We start from the raw sequence: 19,997 nt of genomic DNA, 5'->3' as shown, positions 1-19,997 counted from the left end.
ACATCTTTCTTCATGCAAATGCACAGAGACCCAGGCCCTGCAGCTCAGCAGGACCATGGGGAGAACCCAGGAACACAGCCGTGCCCTTTGCCATTTGCAGATTGCAAGTGTAGATATGGCCCTTGGGTGAAGCATTTATTTGGCCAGTGCCACAGAAAATGCCATTGTTCTCAGGTGAATCATTTCCTTTATTAAAATTTCTCTTTTATTTTTGGAAGTCTGAAATATGTGTTTTTATGGTCCAGAAGAGAAAAAAGAGTTCTTAGCAGGGAGAAAAAGATTTTCAGGCTCCTTGTCCATCTGTACAGAGACTGAATTTAAAAGGTTAACACCAGTATGGAAAACACCGTGACATCCAACAACATGCCAAAGTGCTCGGTAGACAATTACTTGGTAAAAACACTGCATACATAGCAGAAGGAACAGCAAATGTCAGTACACAGGAATAATTCTAAAACTTAAAACTAAAATACAGAGGTTGCTGCAGTTGCTCCTTGATGGTGTTTACATTTATGTGAGGGCAGAGTAGACTAAAATGGCCTCCTTTTTCCCCCGCTGTATTTACATGAAATACTATGGTTTCTACAGAAAAAAAAGGTCCTTGAATATTTGAGTAAGCTTTTACTTTAGTGTCTGTCAGTGTGAGTTTGCAAAAGGCACTGCTTTTATCTTCTGGAGAGATTACAGTACAAGCAGCAACAGCAAGAGCTTTGCCGTGCTATCCTGCATTAGGCTCAGCTGACACTTGGGAGAAGCATGAGTAGGCATGAATACTTTAGATTACAGACCTTTGGCTAAAGCTAGAATTAAATATTCTATCTCGTAGGGTTTTTTCAGTAAAGGCAGTAGATCAGCTTGACATTTGTGGGCTGAGACCATGAGTCTCGTTTCATAATAGCTGACAAAATTTATTTTGCCAAGCTGAAATTTCTTTAAACATTAAAGAAGAAAGCATAGTTTCTAAAATCACCTAAATCCCTTTGTGAAAAGTGACTATCATGCTTTGGGAATACAGCCACACTGAAAAATCAGCACACTCTGAAATTCTTTCTGCTGTTTTGAATATTTAACTCCTGGTTAAGACACTTTCTAATCACGTAATTTACAACAACATTGATTTAAAATTTAAAAATAAAGAAATATAAATGTGAAGAAAAGTTTACGCACTTGTTTTACCTGTATGAGTCCTGGTATGAGTCTTCAGATGATCAGATCTGGAGAACTTTCTCTGACAGGTTTTACACTGAAAGGGCTTCACACCTAAGAGGCAAAGAAAAAAAAAAAAAAAAAAAAAAAAAAAAAAGAAAAAAAAAAAATCTATTCTTATGTCCCAACACTTTTTGGAAGGGTAAATGAAATCAGATATTTCTGAAGTTTCAAAAGTCTGGATTTTTTTTTGTTCTAGTTACTGTAACTGCTCCACCCAGCTCTGTGCCTACACATTACAGAAAGTTAGTCATTAATGAGGCCGGCATCCCCTTGTAACCTCCTCTTCCAGTGTCTGGGTCTGAAGCATCTGAACAGCCCCATCATAAACAAACTCCAACTTAAACCATTGCACCAAGGAGGATCTGCAAACATTGTTAATCCTGATCCTGTGGCTTGGCCCTGTGAGTATCGTGAAGGAGCAAATAGGATAAAAGAAAAATCAAGGTGCAGAAATCTATTTTCATGTGCTCCCAATAGGTTTAACTTACTTCACACTACTACTTTAAACACAGTTCTTGGGAAAATCTTACACATTGGCAAACTTTTCTTGCGGAACTGCTTAGTTTTAAACAGAATATATTCCCAATACTGGGCATACAGTATAGAGGAAACAGTTTCATTAAGAGAGTTGTTTCAAATGGTGGTGTCAGGATGTAAAAGTCACCTAAACAATCACAGTAGGCCAATTAAAAAACCTAGTCACGGCCTTCTCCTAAAATTAACTTCAAGAATTCAGTGTTATGAGCAGACAACATCAGAAAAATGGAAGTTCAGGAGTATACTCCAGGCATCACAACTCATGTATAAAGATGAACTCTAATTAGTAGGCAAGTCTTGTCCACAAACCTGTGTGTCGTCTTTGGTGCCGTTTGAGTTGGTCTGAACGAGAAAATCTTCGTTCACAGTCTTTAAAATCACACTGATAAGGTTTTTCACCTGGAGAGGAAAAACAGTTTATCAGAAGATGTGCCTAAATGAGGGAACACTTCAACTAGAATCAGAAGAGGAAACATGTTGGTCTGAAAGACTCCTCTCAGTCTGAAGCAGTCTAGTGGCACACCAGGACAGATTTGATATAAAGCCATACAACTCTGCTGGAAAGGCTGGCATAATTCTACTGCATTGACACTGATACTGAATCTGCTCATTCTAAGAAAATAGTTTATTAGGTTAAAGCTGCAAAATAATTCAGGTTGAGTGAATTTTTATTTTTTCTGCTGGAAAAAACAGGAATGTCTTGGTTCATATTTTTCTAAAAACCCCATTAAACCCTTTCCACCTGTTTCAGTAACACATGATTCATACAAAGGAACAACTTGCAGTTTGAGCTAAATTGGATTTAAGGCAAAAACTAAATAAGTTCCGTCCACATAGGTGGCAATTTTAACCACATTAAATTAATTAGAAAAAACTGAGCAAAATTCAACCTCAGAAAAAGACATATTCTTCCCCAAAACACAAATTAAGTTTCTTCCACAAAGGGCCATTAAACAGAACTTCTCACATAGCTGCACAGCTCCCACTGGCAAGGCCATGAATTATTGCAAAGCCTCATCTAAATATAAACTCTTCCCCTCCTCCCATGCAGTTCAGCAGAGATCCTCAGGGTGGGATTTCTCTGGGACGAAAAATGAGACTCTGAAGTTTTTAGAAAGAGAAATCCCTACAAGCAAGGTCTCAAAAGAACATAGGTTTCAATGCAAAGGTCTTCACCAGCCACGTAAACATGCAAAAAGAAATGCAGCAGTTGAGGAGTCTGAGGAAAAAGGGGAATACTGCCAGTGGGTAGCAGAGCACAGAAGTGGTGAAATTCGGCCAAGACAATGCTTATGCTGTTACAGGAGGAACTCTATGATCTTCCAGATCTGACTTAATCTAAACTAAGGTCCCTTTGCACAACAGTGGAATCCTGCTGCAGCCTCAGATATAATGACATTTATACCCACATAAAGTCTGATTCCAGTGCCACAGCACAGAGGCTTCAGCACGAGCAGGAATGAAACATTTCTCACTGCAAAGCTGGGAGGATCCTGGGCTTTATCTGGGACGTACACACAGGAGCAGCTGGGACCTGCTCTGTCTGCTGTGGGAAGCTGAGATGTAAACCAAAGGTCCTGTGGGAAGGACCTACGGGAAAACATCAGCTGGAGGGGGCAGTGGGTTTGATTTCTCTCTGTTTAATTTTAAAAACATATCACTTTGATAAACCTTCATTGCAGGTGTCTGCATTTCTGATTCTGCTATGATGAGGAAATGTATTCTGGTTGCACTGGTATTCTGAGACACCAAAGCAAACCAGTTTAGTTTAAAGCAGATGCCTTTTGATCCAGGTGACAGAGAATAAGCAGCACATTAAGGAGAGCATTCCAAATTCATCCTGGTGTAGCTAAAATAAAAATTTTACAGAAGCAACTAAATTGGCAAGAATAAGCTAACTTCCTGTGACAGTCACCCCAAGGAGTTTACTGATTCTCAAACCTAGGTGTGGACAATTTCTATGTCTGCTGTGCTTAATTTATTAGCATAAGAGATTAAAGTTGCCACAGGTGTTTGAAATAGTTCCATACACTTTGACCGCAAGGACTCCCTGGGGGGTGCCTGCTTTTCAGAAACCACTTACTTCCAAGGAATTCAACCCTTTGGCAGATTTAAGAGGGGGAATGTCAGCAGAGCAGAATGCAGTGACAGGATGATTGTCTGCTAATTGCAATATAAACTTAGAAGATGGTTAAGGAGGCATTGGAATAAAACAGCATAGAGGGTCTGATGGCATGCACATGAAAGTATTTTTTTAAATACTTTGGAAAATAATGTTGATTAAATTAAAGACACATTTAACTCGTGCATATACTAACGGAGTCAATCTAAAATGTTTACATAGGGATATGGTGACACTGGGAAGAAAACAAAAAGCAAATAAACAAAAAGAGGCACAACATTTGGACAGAAATCCTAACTTCACTTTCCTTCTACATCTTCCATGTCAGCTGCCAAAGCTGACTGTCACATGCCTGTGAGCTCCCATAAATTTCATCAGAACAGGACAACAGAAACATCCCAGATTAGAAAAAGTCTGTTAGTACCCCATTAAATTCCCACAGTGAGAGTGTCTCATTTCCCCAGGCCTATCAAAGCCTCTCCAGTAAAAGGCTAAAATCTCTATGTATGAAAATATCCAGCAATGCCATCACCTCCTTATGTGAACACGTACAGTCTCAAAACAAAACAGGAGATGCAGATGGAGCTTCACCAGCCCTTCTACCTGAGACATGATTACCTACACTACTGAAAGAGGGCACACAAAAAAAAGGCTGAACTTAGTGCATTATGAAATAGTGAAGATGAGAGAGGGTAGAGGGAATGGCATATCTTTAATATTTAGGAAAATAATTTTTAAGAAAAAGCTCAACAGTTGTAAGACAAGCGTGAATCTGCCTTTGCACATATTGCAATAAATGCTTCTAATAAAATAAACTTATTTTGTAAAAAATAGCTAACTTAAACTAAGGGAAGTGGGCACATTTTCTCAGGAGCAAATTCATTTGCTCAGATGCATGGGAAAATAGAATATTCTACTGCTGTAGCAGTTGCACAAAATATTCACAGTCACTGCTTTTAATTAAGGAGTTCTGCAAGAGTAAAAGCCTGTCACTAACTAGAACAGATGAGAAAAGGAGGCTCATCTTGAAACCAGAGACTGCAAGTGTGAATGGGAATCTGAAGGCTGATCTGTATTCCCTTCACCAATTTAAACCCCTTTTCTTAAATAAGTACCCACTTAATCAAACGAGTCCCATGGGCACAACTTTGCCTTGCTAATATTGCATTTTTTATTCAATATAATTTGCTTTAGCAAACTCACACAAAAAACATGTTTATTTATTTAGTAGGGAGCCTTTATAGTTAACATCTTCTGTCATCTTCACACCATGACAGCTGTGACATGTCATTACTATTCTGAAACTAATCTTGTATTTTAGATTCATAAGTATTTTTATTTTATGCTGTAGAAATATCAGCCTGAACAGATACAGCTACCCTACCATAAAGGACAACCCTCCTGATCTACACATTCTCATCCTCCATTGCAGATCATACCTGCAGCTGAGCCTATTTAGACTAAAGACTCTCCCTAGCAGACAGGCAGAGGATATTCTCTCTGCAAACCTGTTCAGCTTCGTGTTAGGATAAATCCAGTTTTCCCAATGAGTGGCACTGAACCCAAAGGTTCTCTGGCAAGAATGCTGGTGCTTCCACCAGAAGTTAAATTTATGGAGGTCTAGACATCAATTTGTTTCTGCAAGGAAGTGCCTGAAATCTGCCACAGAATGACAACTCACATTATTTGCTTTGAACAAACTGTTGAACAGTTAGACATATTTCTGCATTTCCTTCCAGAGGCCTATCTGCTGCAGCAAAATACACCAAGATAAGAAAAAAGCTTTTTTGGCTGTACATGTTTCAATAAAGGCATTGTTAAGAACAGATAAGCAGCCTCGGAGGGTACAAAGTGTTAACATATTTTCAGCTAAGGCTATTTGAAACATTGGTAAAAACTGACTACAGAATCCAACTTTGTGTTTCAGGGCCTTGCTTGGTTTTGCAGTACTGCAGCTGGTGAAGAATAATGGAAGATCTGATGAGCCAGTCCTTTGTATGTATCTATTATAGAAAGAAAATACATAATCTAGAGGCAACAATATTCTGCAAAGACACAATCTTGTGGTTTAATATCAGATATATGTAACAGCCTGTTTTCAAATCATGTGTTCATCATTTAAAACGTTGACCTACCACTACACTAAGATAGTGTAAGGTGGAAGAGCTCCAAGCCATGAGTGAGTCCAGAACTAATAAAGACTAATAAAAGTTTTGTTTGATGAGAAGAGGTGTACCAAACACAACCGCACTATTTTTGGAGAAAACTGGTTTCCAAATTTTGCTTTTGACATGCAGGAGAAACAAATCAGGGTTAGACAAAGACATGAAGTTGCAAAGGAGACTGGAAATGGATCTGCATCACAACAGTGGGTTTGACTGCCCCGGGCTCCTGAAGAACATGGTAGTGGAAGACCTTTATGGCCACTAAGTCCAGACTGTCCACACATCCAGCAGCCAAGAAAATATGATAACTGGGAAGTTATCCCCTCCAGATGCTCCTACAGGTCACCAAGCAATCCCAAAAACTAGGGCTGATAGACCACAGGAGGAGAGGAAACGAAGATCATCATATTCTAAGCCTCCACAGCAGCTGGGAATTTGGTAAGTAGAATTCCCAGATGATAATAATAGGAAATGTCTAGTACCCATTCAAGAGGCTGAGGACAAAAGCCTGTCAGCTGATAAAGGGGAAAGCTCCCTTCTGATCCTAAAGCTGAATGCATCAGCCAGGCAGGCTACCCAAGCAATTTTCATTCCAACAGTGAATCATCCCTTGCTTTCTGCCTTCGGCTGCAAGAATCCTTGAAAGCTTACATGGCAATGTTGGTATCAGCAAACACAAGCTGGCTTGGGAAACAAGCTGGCCTCTTATGGAAAGAAACTTGGAAAGATTTGAGAGATAAATAATTTTTGCTGTCAACATATCAAAATGTATGGGCAGAAAAATCTGCACCCACTTGTACAGAAAAGATGTTTAAGGGGAAAAAAAAGGTTTTTCCTCTACCCAGTTCCACTACAGCATGAACCAGAGAAGGGGCATGTATGACCTCAAAGACAATGGGAGAAGCCTCTCTGGGGGTGTTAGACAGACACAGGTCTGTCCCCTACTTCTTTTGGAAGTTTTCTGACTCTAAAAACCTACATTATATATTATATTAAAAATCTTCTACAGCTAAGGAAAAAAAATTAAATATGTAAGTTGAAGTCCTTGTGATTCATTCAGAAATAACACTGGGAAAGCCAAGCAACGAAATGGAATAAAATACAGGACCAGAACAAGCAAATAATGACTGCTAAAACACAGAGTAAATCAGTTTAGGAATGAAGGAAATAGTGATTATGAGAAAAAAATCTAATCTGTTTAGGCATCATGGAGAAAAATAATGAATTTAATGGCCTTCAAAAGATTTCCAAGTTTTCTTGTTTCCAATTTATTTACAGAAAATAGAAGAGCATTCCTGTAGACCTTCCTTTCTAAAGATGAACTTGAACTTACAGTCTAAAGTATCTTAACTTTTTAATTTCAGCAGCTCTGAAGATAGCTGGCTGAATATTTTCTGACTTGCCCATTCATTAAATAAAAGTGCTTTGTGTGCATTTCTCACAATTTCACACAATTAACTAACTGAATGGTCTCCAAAAGGAGAAGATTGCACCTATCTGTTATGGAATGTTAGACAATCTGCTAGGTTACCCAGCCTGGGCTGCCTTCCTGTTCTCTTCCATCCCTTTGATGTTCTGTCTTATCAGTGGTCAACTGAATATCTGTATCTACAGATTTCATCCACAGACTTCTAGGTAAGCACAGAAAGAACTGCCTAAATAAAAATATGACTGGCAATCAAAAAAACTCCCAAAAAACCCTAAAAACCCATAAGAAACATATCTGAATATATATCATAATTTTACACATCCAACACCATAAATCTCCCAATACAGGAAGTAACTCTGTTTACTCTTTGACAAGGTGCAGCAGAGCATTTGATTTCCACATTTTGAGATTTTATTTCCTGAACTCAGGCAGAATCCAGACATTAGCCTCCAAATGACTGGCTTCAGGCTCAATCCTTCATGGAAAGATCCCACAGCAGGGAACATATTTACCAACCCCTGCCTCCACCCCCAACCAGAAAAGGCTTACACAGGAGAACCAGAGGATGCTAAATGTCTAGGTTCCTCTTGCAGAGGAAACTTCTTAATAATTAACATTAGATGAGATTTGGAGTGAGATTCAGTGGTCCCAAATGAGGGGGGAAAGCAGAAAAAAAATTAAAAGAGAGAACAACTCACAGCCCTGCAATAGTAAGAGAGAGAAGGAGGTGATCTACTTGCTGTCAATGCTGCTGTTTGTTTTTCTTCACTATATCTAGAGAGCCTTCTGCTCCAAAAGAGGGGTTGGCCAGCTGACAGAGCACACACTCGCTCATCTGATGGATTCTCCCGCTCCCTGACCTGGCAGAGCGCTTCGTGCCCCTTGTGCTATCCTAAACCCCCCCTGCCCACTGTGCTGTGCCATGATTTATACCCACCAGTGTGCTTTCTGCTGTGCATCTGCAAGTGGGACAGCTTGAAGTATCTCTTGTTGCAGCCAGGGTAGGCACACATGAAGGGACGCTTCTCGTTCGTCTCACTCGCCGACCGCACAATGGTCGGAGCCACTCCGGGCACACGCCGGACGTCCTGCAACGACAGACACCTGCTAATGCCACATGTGTGCTCTCAGCTTTGACTTCACACATTCAGCCACTCAACACTTCCCCAGGACAAAGAGGTACTTAAGCAGCTCGCACTGGAAACAGGCAATTTTATGTCATTCTACATCAACAACCTTAGTATGTCTTAATCTGCTCTCCGCAGAGTGTTAAAATTATTCGAAGGTGAAGCGCAGTGAACTCTGCTCAGTGAATTCTCTCACTGATGTTTGTATATGAGATTAAATGGCCCACACTCTGACCTCATGTATAACCACACAATCCTGGCAGAACTCTCATTGCCACATAAAATAGTTCTAAGTTTATACCAGTGTAAGAGGTAAGAGCATGAGCCAGAGGAGTATTGTCCTTTTTATTTCAAGTACTCATATGAAGTTAAAGGACAAGGAAATGGATGTCTTGGATTAACACACACTGATTAACAACAAAAACAAAAACAACTGTCTAGGTGGAGCTGGTGAATAGTTCAGCCTTAATGCATTTTGGCCACTGTCACAATGTTCCACCAAAGATGATCTCCTACTTCTGGAATAATTAACTTCCTTGAACAATGTCAACCACTTACTTTTATTCACTCAACAAAAGCTGGCTCAGGAGCCTGTTTCTGAGAGCTTGCCACTGAAAAATGACCTGCTAAACTACACACAAAAGGAAAAGGAGAAAAGATGCTATCTAAAAACACTGATGTATGTTGACAACACAGAGAAACACAGAAAAGACAGATAGTCTGTAATGACTTTGCCATCAGTTTTAACATGGTATATCTTTTACAGGGGTATTTAATAATGATATGACTGTCCCAGAAAGGGAGGAAATTAACTCCCATGGATGGTAAGCTCCTCCCAAATATTCACTAATTACTTAGTTATGAGGAAACGATCCCATATTTTGTTTGAAGGAAATACATTTGAATTAGTAAAGTTTCAGAAACACATAAAAACAAAATGTCATCTAAAACTTTCATATATGTAGTTATTAGATATAGTCCATCATAACCACAGAAGCTTCACACGGCCGGAGTGATTGGAGCTAGAATTTGGAAACTGGATCACGTCTTTTAGATGATCCTGAGAAGCTGGTAAGGAATATTGCCTTGCAGACACATTTCAGAAGAAGAAATAAGCCATTTCAAGTGACTGTGTCAGAAAGCAATGTTATGTTAGAGTTCAATGGCTGCAGTGAAGCCAGGACACTTACGTAAAGCATTTCTTGACAACGCAGGGAAGCCGCAAATCAAGGATGGGTTTACAAACACCAGTGAAGTAGTGAATGAACACTGTAAGCAGGCAGCAGTTTTACTTCCCCAAGAGGAATGCCCCACAACACTTACCTGTATGCCTCTAAAGACTCCATGGGTGTGTATTCTGTACTGGGCCCCACAGCTGTATAACATGGGAGCGCTGTGGTTCTCATTTTCATATCCCGCTGTATGTCTGTAAGTAAACATGGGAATCATGAAAAAATTAAATCTTTTTCAGTATTCAGCTCCATGTGAGAGGTTTCTTTTCTTAAGTCAGTGATAACATATGCAGAGTTTGCTTTTACAGCCATGATATCCAAGTTCAAGCAAAATTCACCAATGGAAACCTGCTCTGCCTTCACATGGATCTGCTCCTGCTGGCACAATGCACTGACTCCATACAAACATCTATTAGTATCCATTAAGGCATCCAGGGGAAAAGAAAAAAGAAAAGAAATTGTCATGATTTGAACTCTGATGTATTTCCACAAAGATTTTAGGTAAGAGGAAGAAATTCACATAGCACAACGGTGTCATGTGCACATGTTCACGTTATTTATCAGTCAAACGTGGGGCTGGCTATTGCTAATATCTTCTGGAATGAGCAAAATGCCTCAAGTTTCACATTAAGTGCAGTGGATTTTTGTCAACACCTCATGACTCAGATATTACCCGATACTACCAAGCAAGTGATGACATTTATAAGAATAGCAGTCATGTACTCATAAACAGAGATTACAAATCAGTGTCTAAACTATTTATCCCACATATCAGCTTGCAGGATGTGCTACAAATTTATCCTTTATAAAAATAAAATTTTAAAAAAAAAACAGCCCATCCCTACTAGGTATAAATTTCCAAGATTTCTCATGCAGCACATTAATTTTAAGAATATTTAACTTTTGGTGTGTTTTGGGGTTGCCACAGCCATATGTTTTGTCTAATTATGTTCTTCAAAATCCTGTGTTCTCATGTCCTGAATGTTGGAACATTGCTGTGTCTCCTGTTTGCAGCCTTTTTAATGTCAAAATCACGTAGATACATCTTAGGTTTAATTTTTGAATGAGCATGTTACATTATCACTTGTAGAAGTATACATTGGCAATGGCAAGTGTGCATGTTTTACACAACACCAGAAATTAGAAAGACCAGAACAAAACCCCAGGGCACACAGCTAGGGACAAAGATGGATATGTAGGATGTTATCCCAGTCTTTGCCAAATGCTTGCAATAGCAATTTGAAGGGGTCCCTGAGGTCCAGACTCTCATTTCACTGGTCCTTTCTCTTCACTCAAAGTTCATGTGCAGAGTAGAATTACAAGGAAGTTTTAAAGCTCTTAAGTGATTTGCAGAACAGGCAGTGGAACTGGAATGCGGGACATGTCTAAAGGGTTTGTGAACCTGGCTGTAGAGGAGGGGAGCAGTGTCTGGGAGCAGCTCTCCCTGCAGAGGGTGGGCTGCATTCCTCACCATTCGCCCCCGTAGCGGCTGGCAGGCTGCTACCTGGCAGATGTGCTCTCTGAGGTCAGTTCTTTCACTGCTCTACAGTGCTAATTTCAAATCCTGGCTCCACCTGACTATTCAAATCAAAGGCTACATCTTTTGAGAAGGTATGCTCTGCTTATTTCAATTTCAATTCAATTTTAAGGTGATAGTAATGAAATAAGTTATGGAGGGGTGGAAAATAAGTATCTCTGTTCTGTAGTAATATCTGTAATAATAGATAAAGAAAATACCATCAGCTGATTTAAATAGATTAAACTATTCTGTAGATATGTACCATGTCCAAATAAATAGGGTCTCCTCTCTGCCCAGGGCCCAGAAGTGGCCTTTTTCAGCCTAATCCAAGTAACAAATTACCATTTGCTATCACCATTTGATCAGCACAGGTTCCCCACCAGCATCAAATTTTCCTCTCTGTTTAAAGGCAGCAAGTCTGTACATGCCAAAATAAAAAACAAAAGAAAAAGCTGGGGAGAGCTGAAATCTCCCAACCCATGGTGATACCCATGTTGGTCACAAATTACACAGTGCATTTTAAAACAGAAATGGAACAAGAACGACCACTGATAAGGAGGAAGCTCTGCAGTGGAAGCTGTTGCTGACCTGTAGCACAGCAGTAAATCAAGGGTAAATGTGAACTTCAGCACTGGTCACCCTGAGTGTAACCTCCCCTTCACGCCTGTCCTAACAACCTTAAACACTACAATAAACAACAGACACAAAGGCAGATAAAAATTCCCAGGACAGAAACTTTAGAAGGAGAAGCTGGAATATGTAGTAAAACCTTATACTACAAAACACAGCCACGCTTTCCCTCCAAATTCTCTTGGTTTTCATCTTTCCATGATAATCTTTTTTGTCAAGACCAGTCAGTTCTGAAATAATTCCTCCCAGGAATAAGAAGCAGAGCAAAGACCCTGACTGTGCCCTAAGGAATGGCTCTATGAATGAGAGGTATCCTCCAGATGATCTCCATCTCAATTTTCATTGCACTGTTGGGAAGCCTTCCTCAACATCCAGCCTTTTCATATTTCTTCCCCTTATTTCTAGTTATACTTTGCTAAAACTGTACACACAACTGCAAAGCCATGAAGATTAAAACCTGTTTTCTGAGCCCCTTGACCCATGATATACTAAGTCCTTAACCAGCTCCCTAGGAGAGATGCTTTAATAATCAGGAGCCCTATTTCCCATTTTACACTGGGCACATTTCCATCAGCGTTGGCTGGTACTCAGCATGGCCATATGGTGATGACAGCAAAATGGATCATGAGAGATTTCTTGGTTAAAACACTATTTACTCATTATGGAGCACTGTGGAATAATCTGACCTTTGGGGAGATAGAAATTAACAGGTGGATATTCCTTCCAGATCTTTTTCTTCCAGTCTCTTTGCTCCATGCACCCATGATTTATGCCACAAAGTGTACATCACAGTTGGCACAGTTGGCTTGTTTCATATGGCTACAGTTTATATACTATAATAAAAGCAGGGGTAGAAGAACAGATACAAATCTAAATCCATTATTAAACTCAAACACCTGCTTTATTGCTTGCAAGAGATAATGAGCAGATGCAAGGCCACATACACAAGGAATGCAAGTAACTGATGAATTTATACCTGCAGTACATTAACTAAATGGAAATCTCCAGAGGGTAGGACAGTCCTTAACTTTCATCTTTTCTAGTCAGGCACTTTGTGTTTAACTAGGCAAAGAGACAACGCTTTATAAGCTCAGGGCACCAAATCTATACATATAATAATGAAAAATTATCCCGATGGACTCTCAGGACTAGATGACAGCCTAGGCCTCCACCAAAGCACATGTTCTCTCTCAGCAGGATGGGCTGCTCAGACAACACCACAGCAGCCTGGAGGAGTGCCAAGGGAGCCACTCACTGCCCTGTTGCAAGTGCACTCTGAGTGGGCTGCAAGCCCATCCACAGCTCCTACGCTGGGCTCCGGGGGCTCAGCAGTCCCAGCAGAAATCCAGCTAAAACCAGTGGAATAATCAGGGAGCAAACAGCTGAATTAACCAAAGAAGAAGAAAAATCCAGAAAAATCCCCAGTGAGGCCCAGAGTCACACTTAGGAGAGACACTAGACTGATCCCTCCATAGCTCCTAAAAGAACTCAAAACTAAGTGAGACCAGATGCAGACAAACTGGCCTGCCAGGATCCGACACAAATTTTTGTTTCAGCAAGGACTGAAGGATTTGGCCTCACAGTCCAGCTCTGCTTTTATTTGTAAATATACAACTCCCTTTAGCTTCAATCGGAACTGCTCAAAGGCAGAAATGGACTACAAATACTTAGAGTTTGGGTTAGCTGGTGAAAAAAGGACTCAGTGTATTTCGTTCTCTGGATCTAGACAGCCAGACCTGGAAACACAGCCATAAAGTGTAATTCTAGATAACTGGGAAACAAAGGCTGATACTTACAAAGGAAGAGCTCTGTGCTGTAGAGTATTTAGGAGCACTTGCGTTTACCATTAGCCCAGCAAATCCTTAACACTCGCAGAGTAGCTCTTTTAAAATGATTAATCTCAGAGTTGTACAGATTGTACAGAGATTAATAAAAATGAAGGGTTTACAGATGAGAATGTGTGATGAAAAACAGAGCAGCTTTAGAGAGTTGTATCAATCTAAGTGGTTATAAAGAAAAAACCCATAAAAGATGACATTCTAATCTGAATATTTTTTAAAAATAATCAAGCTGCAATTTCTCTCTCACACCATTTTTACTTTGTAAAACTGAAATCGCCTGTCTAATGTATAAAGCAGTTACAACTTAATCTGAAGAGTTAAGCTTTTTATTATTATTTCATAAACCAAAAAAGGGAAGCTTTAGGGCACACTGAGGAGAGCTAGAAAATTTCAGATGAAACGTGAATACACATTGATTCATGAGATTCAGACTTGGAAGAATAAAAAAAGCCAGAAAGCAAGATTACATAAAACAGGCACCACATTAAGCTTCAATTTAATTGTGTTTCAACGCAGGAACAGGAATTTTAGGGTTTAGAAACAGAGCCAAAAATGAGGCAAAGTGAGGGTGTGGGCTAGTCCTGTTGATAACAGAACATAAAGGAAGAGAAGTAGAGTTAATTCCCTCTGCTAAAATATTTACCATCCTAGCACCCTGGGAAAAATATGTATGGAGACAGCAAAAAGATCCTGATTAGTTATATAGAAGATCCTGTTTCTGCCTGGTTTTTGTCTAATACTATTATGGAGGGTGGAGTATGAAGCTGCATTTTTATCTGTCCTTTCCAAGGCAAAGGAATACTTAAAAGTATGATTTCACAGATTTGAGTCCTTCTGCCATCCTCAGTGAGAGAATCAGCTGGTTGATGAGAGGAAGGCTCTAGATCTTCAGGGGACCTCTGTGTTTCTGACTTCAATAGTCCATCTTTGGTTTGGGGTTTTTTACCATTGACCTGAGTGGAATCAGGATTTCCCCAAACCCTTCCCTTCAAAACGAGACCATCAGTTATCGGTGGGAAAGGATAAATTCCGTATCAGAGACAGTAGCTTATTGCTAATTTCCACCTCATCTTGATTGCAGAACTGAACCCAAGTAGGAATTTTTGCACCCCCAAATTTTACTAAAAAACCACAAAAGCTAAACAGAAAAACCTTTACAAACCACTCCTAAACAAGAAAGGTTTTCACTGCCTTGTTTTAGATGTTTTAATAGTGTTCTACAGAGATCATACCTAATATTCCTTACAGTGAGCCTGAGAAAACAGCAATAAATACCAATTTCCATGGAACATGCTGAGTGTTTAACATCCAAGCAAAACCAAAAGAGGAAAACCAAAATACTGTCTGGTTCTATGCCAGATTTCAGAAGACTGCCAGAAATATGGATCATTGAGTCTTGCTGTGGGCAATGTAGCCACACTTCTTGTCTACCATGCTGTATAGTTTCCTGTTTGGTATCAGTTATTTCTGTGCCACTTTTACACTTAACTCATCAAAATATAAAGGAGGGTTTTATCGTCCTGAGGGCTACCTCTAGAACTGCTGTGGAAGGAGGCAGTGTTTTTCATACTGGACAAATGAAAAAGCAACACAAAAATATGAAGGACAGAAACCAATGGCAAAAGTGTCCACTAATGTGGAACGTGCATTTTGAGATGCCTGGGACCCACTGAGTTTCCTGCAACAGAATAAATCTGATCCCAGCAGCTCCAAACAAAATACCACAAAATGAAGAACAAATCATCAGCAAACAGCCTGAGGAGATAAAATCCAGTCCCATAGTGAGGTTCACTGCCTTAACAGTGAAGCTTTCCTTTCAGATTCTAGAAGCTGCCAGTTTGTGTGACAGCTCGTAGACAAGCCAGCCCTCCCTCTGGTCCACCCAAAGTTCAGAAGGTGACAGAGAGGGGGCCCTGGACAAACAAGCAACACAATTAACACACATGAGCTCACAAGGCACTGCTCTTCCCTCACATGTGTTGCAAGAGCAACTTGAGCTCAATCAGAGCTGCATCAATTTGGAATTGAACCCAAGTGAAAATCTAAAACGCAAATTCAGGCACTTGGACTGTATGGCAGCAGTAATGGGCTGTCTTCTTCTCCAGGGACAACTCTTGGCAGAGGGAAGCTCATCTTGGGCCATCAGACACCTTTTGGTTTGCCAGCAAGTAGAAACACCTAGAACTCGTGGCTGCAGCTTTTTCTCTCTGCTTCCCTGTTAACACCTCTCTCCCCTTCCCCTACCAGTCCATCACAGTGCTGTACTCTGGCAGAAGACAACATTTCAGTTCACTTCAGATGTCTCTCTTCACCATTTAGCAATGGCTGGCCAAGATCTCTGTTCCATACCTTTTACAGCCTGCCCACCTCTGCCTGTGTCTCAGGCCATGCCTTCCACAGATTCCTAAGGCTTACGCCCACTGACAGCACTCAGAGACCAAACTCCACTGATACGTAGAAACTTCTTGCCCCCAGTTCCAATATCCAATATTAAAATATCCGTGAAGGAAAAAGCATTCAGGAAAAACAGTCTTCCATGGCCTTAAAGCCATGGGCTGAAGAAGGCTCTGAGCAGATAAAATCATTGAAGAGTTTAGATGCCACGTTCTTGCTGCTGATGACACACAAAGAGGGCTGTTCATAAGCTTGCAACTCAATGGGAATGATTTTCACAACGACTGAAAAGGACACAGCTTTGGCTACCTGACAGTATCCCTTGCCCAATTTCAAACTTTTAATCTGGTTTGAGGAGATTCTGGGGCTGATCACTCAAATATTGGCAAGACTGTAAAGAGCTAGAACCAGAATGCTCTCAGATAAACTGCCAGACAACTTCAGCATAGAAACTGCCAACTAACTCTACCTAAATTGCACTGCAAAAGCTTCATTTCATCATGAACCCAGAAAAGCAAGCTACTGACCTGGTCTGCTGTCAAGTATAAAGTGTATGACCTGTAAGTTTTATGTAACTGTAGAGTTCTCTAACTATTTGCAGAACTTACTGGCAACGTTTTCTTCCTTCTTATAATGTGCAAAAGTCTCACTGAAGCCAAGAAGAAGTGCTGGGAAGAACTGAAGGCAAGGAGCTAAACAGGGACAGTCATCATTGGATAGAATCTAGAAGCTCCATATTTCAACAGGGAGATGGACTCCAAAATTCTTAAATTACAGCTACAAGATTGAGAAAAGCATCTGAAACACTAAATGCCTGGGAATCACTTATGAACAGTTCATATATTTTAAAGATGTAAATCTTGGGAAGAATACCTTATGTTCATGGCAACTGAGATTGGAGGTACTGTGTATTGTAACTCTCAGCCAGAAAAGACAGATAACTATTTTGGCTCATATTACTAGTGATGAGGCTATGTCTAGCACTGATTTTCCACAGATTCTACAATCTTGGCCTATACCAAAACTTTGAGCTTTGTTTTACCATAGATCATTCATCTTGATTTTTCCTCTTTTCATGCATCCTAGGTCACATACTTTACACTGCTAACAGTGTGACTCCTGGACAAGTAAGAAACCATTTATTTTGTTCAGTGCTCCTTTAATATTTCTATTGTGACTTTTTTTTTCACTGAGTTCCCCAAAGAATAACCTCTTCCTTGCTTTAATAACTTGGACCTCGGTCAAGGTTGATGTGTTTCTCCATTTTGCAGGATATTTTCTTCAGAAGAGACAAAACAGTGTCTAATATTGCAATGACTGATCTTTAAAGGGTACAGTTTAAAGAGGAAATCAAAAAGACTTATGAAAGAAAAGTAGGAAACAGCCTTTAAAAAGAGGGGATTGGGAGCAAAGACAGTGAACTATACACAACTGTAGGATTTTGGGATCTTCTCTACCCAGAAGAAAGCTCCTTGACGGATTTCTTCAGGTTCAATTCCCTCATTCACTTCACTACAAATAGTTTACTATGCTACTATCTTCTCCCTCTAACCTTCAAACACCATTTGTGAATGAGCTACAAAGAGACCCCATAATATTTTTTTCCTTTATCGCAGTACAGCCCTGTACAAAAAGTCCACCTTCAACAAGATTTTCGCATCTGTGGACAACTACATGAAAGCACAGATCTGTGCAGGCTTTTATCAGCCCCTCCTGCTGTTCCCTTGAGACTGCACACGCTTAGACACTGAGAACATCTCAAAGTTGGCAATACCTGCCTTCGGTGGGGGAGTTTTCAGAGCCAATTATCTCCTCAGAGCAGTGAATCATCTGCTCTGAGCAGAGCGGGCAATCTGTGGCTTTCCCTTGGCTGAGATCAAAAGTAGCTCTGTCGCTCATGGCAGCGGCCGTGGATGAACCGAGGCGAGGATGCGGTAGCGCTGCATCCCCTCCGGCCTCCGGGCGCACTGGAGGCTCCCCAGCCCTGGCAGAACCGATGGGGGCACAGAGGGTGTGGAGAGGGAGGCAGCGGCACGGGAGCGCTGCCCGCCCTGCAGCGGCCGCCACCCCGGCGGGGCCCCGCGGCGCCTCGGAGCCTTCCTGCCCGCCCGGCCGCAGGAAGCCCCGCGGGGGAGGCGGGCCGGAGCCTCTTCCCGGCAGGTGGGAGGGCGACAATGGCCAGGAGGAAGGAAGCCGGGAGGCGGCCGGGCCGGGACACAGGACGCAGGGCCTGGAGAAGGCAGGGAAAGGGAAGAGGGATGGTAGGAAGGGGAGACGGCTCAAGGGGGAAAGAACGAAGGGGCCGCGGCTGCCCCTCCAGGAGAGGCCCAGGCACCGGGAGCTGGCCCAGGCACCGGGACCGGGCACAGGCCAGCCCTGCCCTGCCCTGCCCGGTGCACCGGAGCCTCTGACACACCCAGCGCTGGGCTCCGTGGGCACGGCCAGTCAGCACCCCATCCCTCAGCCCAGGCCGGGGCAAGGATCGTCAAAAACACGGCAAGCTACAGCCAGGTGATGAGGCACTCTCGGGACCGGACAGTATTATTTTTTTGTGCAAGTAACCGCATTCTAGTCATGAAATCCAAGATAAAGTTAGCTCAGTAATGTAGCTACAGTAGGGCCACAATTTAGAAGAGAACAAAGCTCCTTACCCTTTCAGTGTGGATCCCAAGTTCATTTGGTTCCATGTCATGCATTCAAGCTGTGAGGTCATTTGGTATAAATTGTCACTGTTGTGAAAAGATGTAGAATTAGAACTAAAATTACAGCTATCATATAAAAAACAAAACATCAGAATATCAACAATTTCTTTGTCATTTGTTTTATATATATAACAGTAGAAAGTGGATGTATTTTATATAATCCATTTTAACGACACATTATGAATTTTTAAAAATGAAAGGAAATAAAAGAAAAGAAAATCTGTGGATCGAAAAGTCACTTTGAATCTGCAAGCCTGACGATTTGTGAAGAGCTGGAAATGGAAACATAAAACTTTTTCCTTCCCGAAAAATAATATCCGATATTGACACACTGAAATGAATGAAACGAATATAAGCTGCCCGGCGGGGTAACGCAAAGGATTGCTTGTTTTAAAAAGTCAAATCTGTTAACTGTTTTAAGCAGGAGTGTGAGAGACCACGTGGGTAATGGAGTGAAACAGCTATCGTGACTCGTGATGGATGTTGCTACATAGAGGGGCTTGACAAGCAGGAGAAAAATTGAGTGGCTGGGCGATAAAGGAAGCTCACCGCTGGAGCAGGCTCTTTCCCCGCCGGTGCACACCGAAGGCAGCCCGGTGGCGGCTGCAGCCGCGGCTTCCCCGGCTCCGCTCGGAGCGCCAAACCCGGGCAGCGCGGCCGCGGTGAGGGGCGGCGGGAGGCGGGCACGGAGCCCCACGGAGCCCCGGGAGCGCTCTCCCGGCAGGGCAGGTCCCCACGGGGCCGAGGAGGCTCCCCCGGCCCGGGGTCTCCCCGCAGCGCAGCTCCCGCCGCCCTGGAGAGCGCGGGAGGGGGGGCGAGGCGGGAGCCCCCGGCTCTTCAGCAGGGCGCTGTGATTGATGCCGGGGAACCGCCGCTCACAACAAACGCAAATCTCCCCGCTGATTAATTACACCTAAACTCGCTGGATTTACGCGGTGAATTTATACCATTTTGTTATTAGAAGAGGGTATTTTTTTTACTTTTTTTTTTAGTTTTTTTTTTTTCGTTTTTTTTTTTTTTTTTTTTTTACTTCTTTGCTGGTAGAAGAGACCTAAAAAAGCCAGATTCCAGTGGGAAGCTTTTGCATATA

General features: G+C 41.6%; 1 protein-coding gene across 3 annotated transcripts in view; it reads right to left on the bottom strand.

Annotated features, from left to right (window-relative positions):
* Nucleotides 1-19,997, bottom strand: part of WT1 (WT1 transcription factor) — a 34,940-nt gene that overhangs the window by 3,541 nt on the left and 11,402 nt on the right. For 2 of the 3 annotated variants that reach the window (XM_032112563.1, XM_032112561.1), the window contains exons 4-8: nucleotides 18,857-18,934; nucleotides 9,913-10,015; nucleotides 8,400-8,550; nucleotides 2,056-2,145; nucleotides 1,168-1,260 (exon numbers count right to left, since the gene is read on the bottom strand). In XM_032112563.1, coding sequence (XP_031968454.1) covers nucleotides 1,168-1,260; nucleotides 2,056-2,145; nucleotides 8,400-8,550; nucleotides 9,913-10,015; nucleotides 18,857-18,934 — 515 coding nt within the window. The remainder of the gene's footprint in view (nucleotides 1-1,167; nucleotides 1,261-2,055; nucleotides 2,146-8,399; nucleotides 8,551-9,912; nucleotides 10,016-18,856; nucleotides 18,935-19,997) is intronic. The other variant, XM_032112562.1, reaches the window with a different exon arrangement.

Source organism: Corvus moneduloides, chromosome 6 (genome assembly GCF_009650955.1).
Source record: "Corvus moneduloides isolate bCorMon1 chromosome 6, bCorMon1.pri, whole genome shotgun sequence".
Taxonomy (NCBI): domain Eukaryota; kingdom Metazoa; phylum Chordata; class Aves; order Passeriformes; family Corvidae; genus Corvus; species Corvus moneduloides.
The sequence above is the reverse complement of the archived record's forward strand: the minus strand, read 5'-3'. Positions and strand labels throughout refer to the sequence as shown.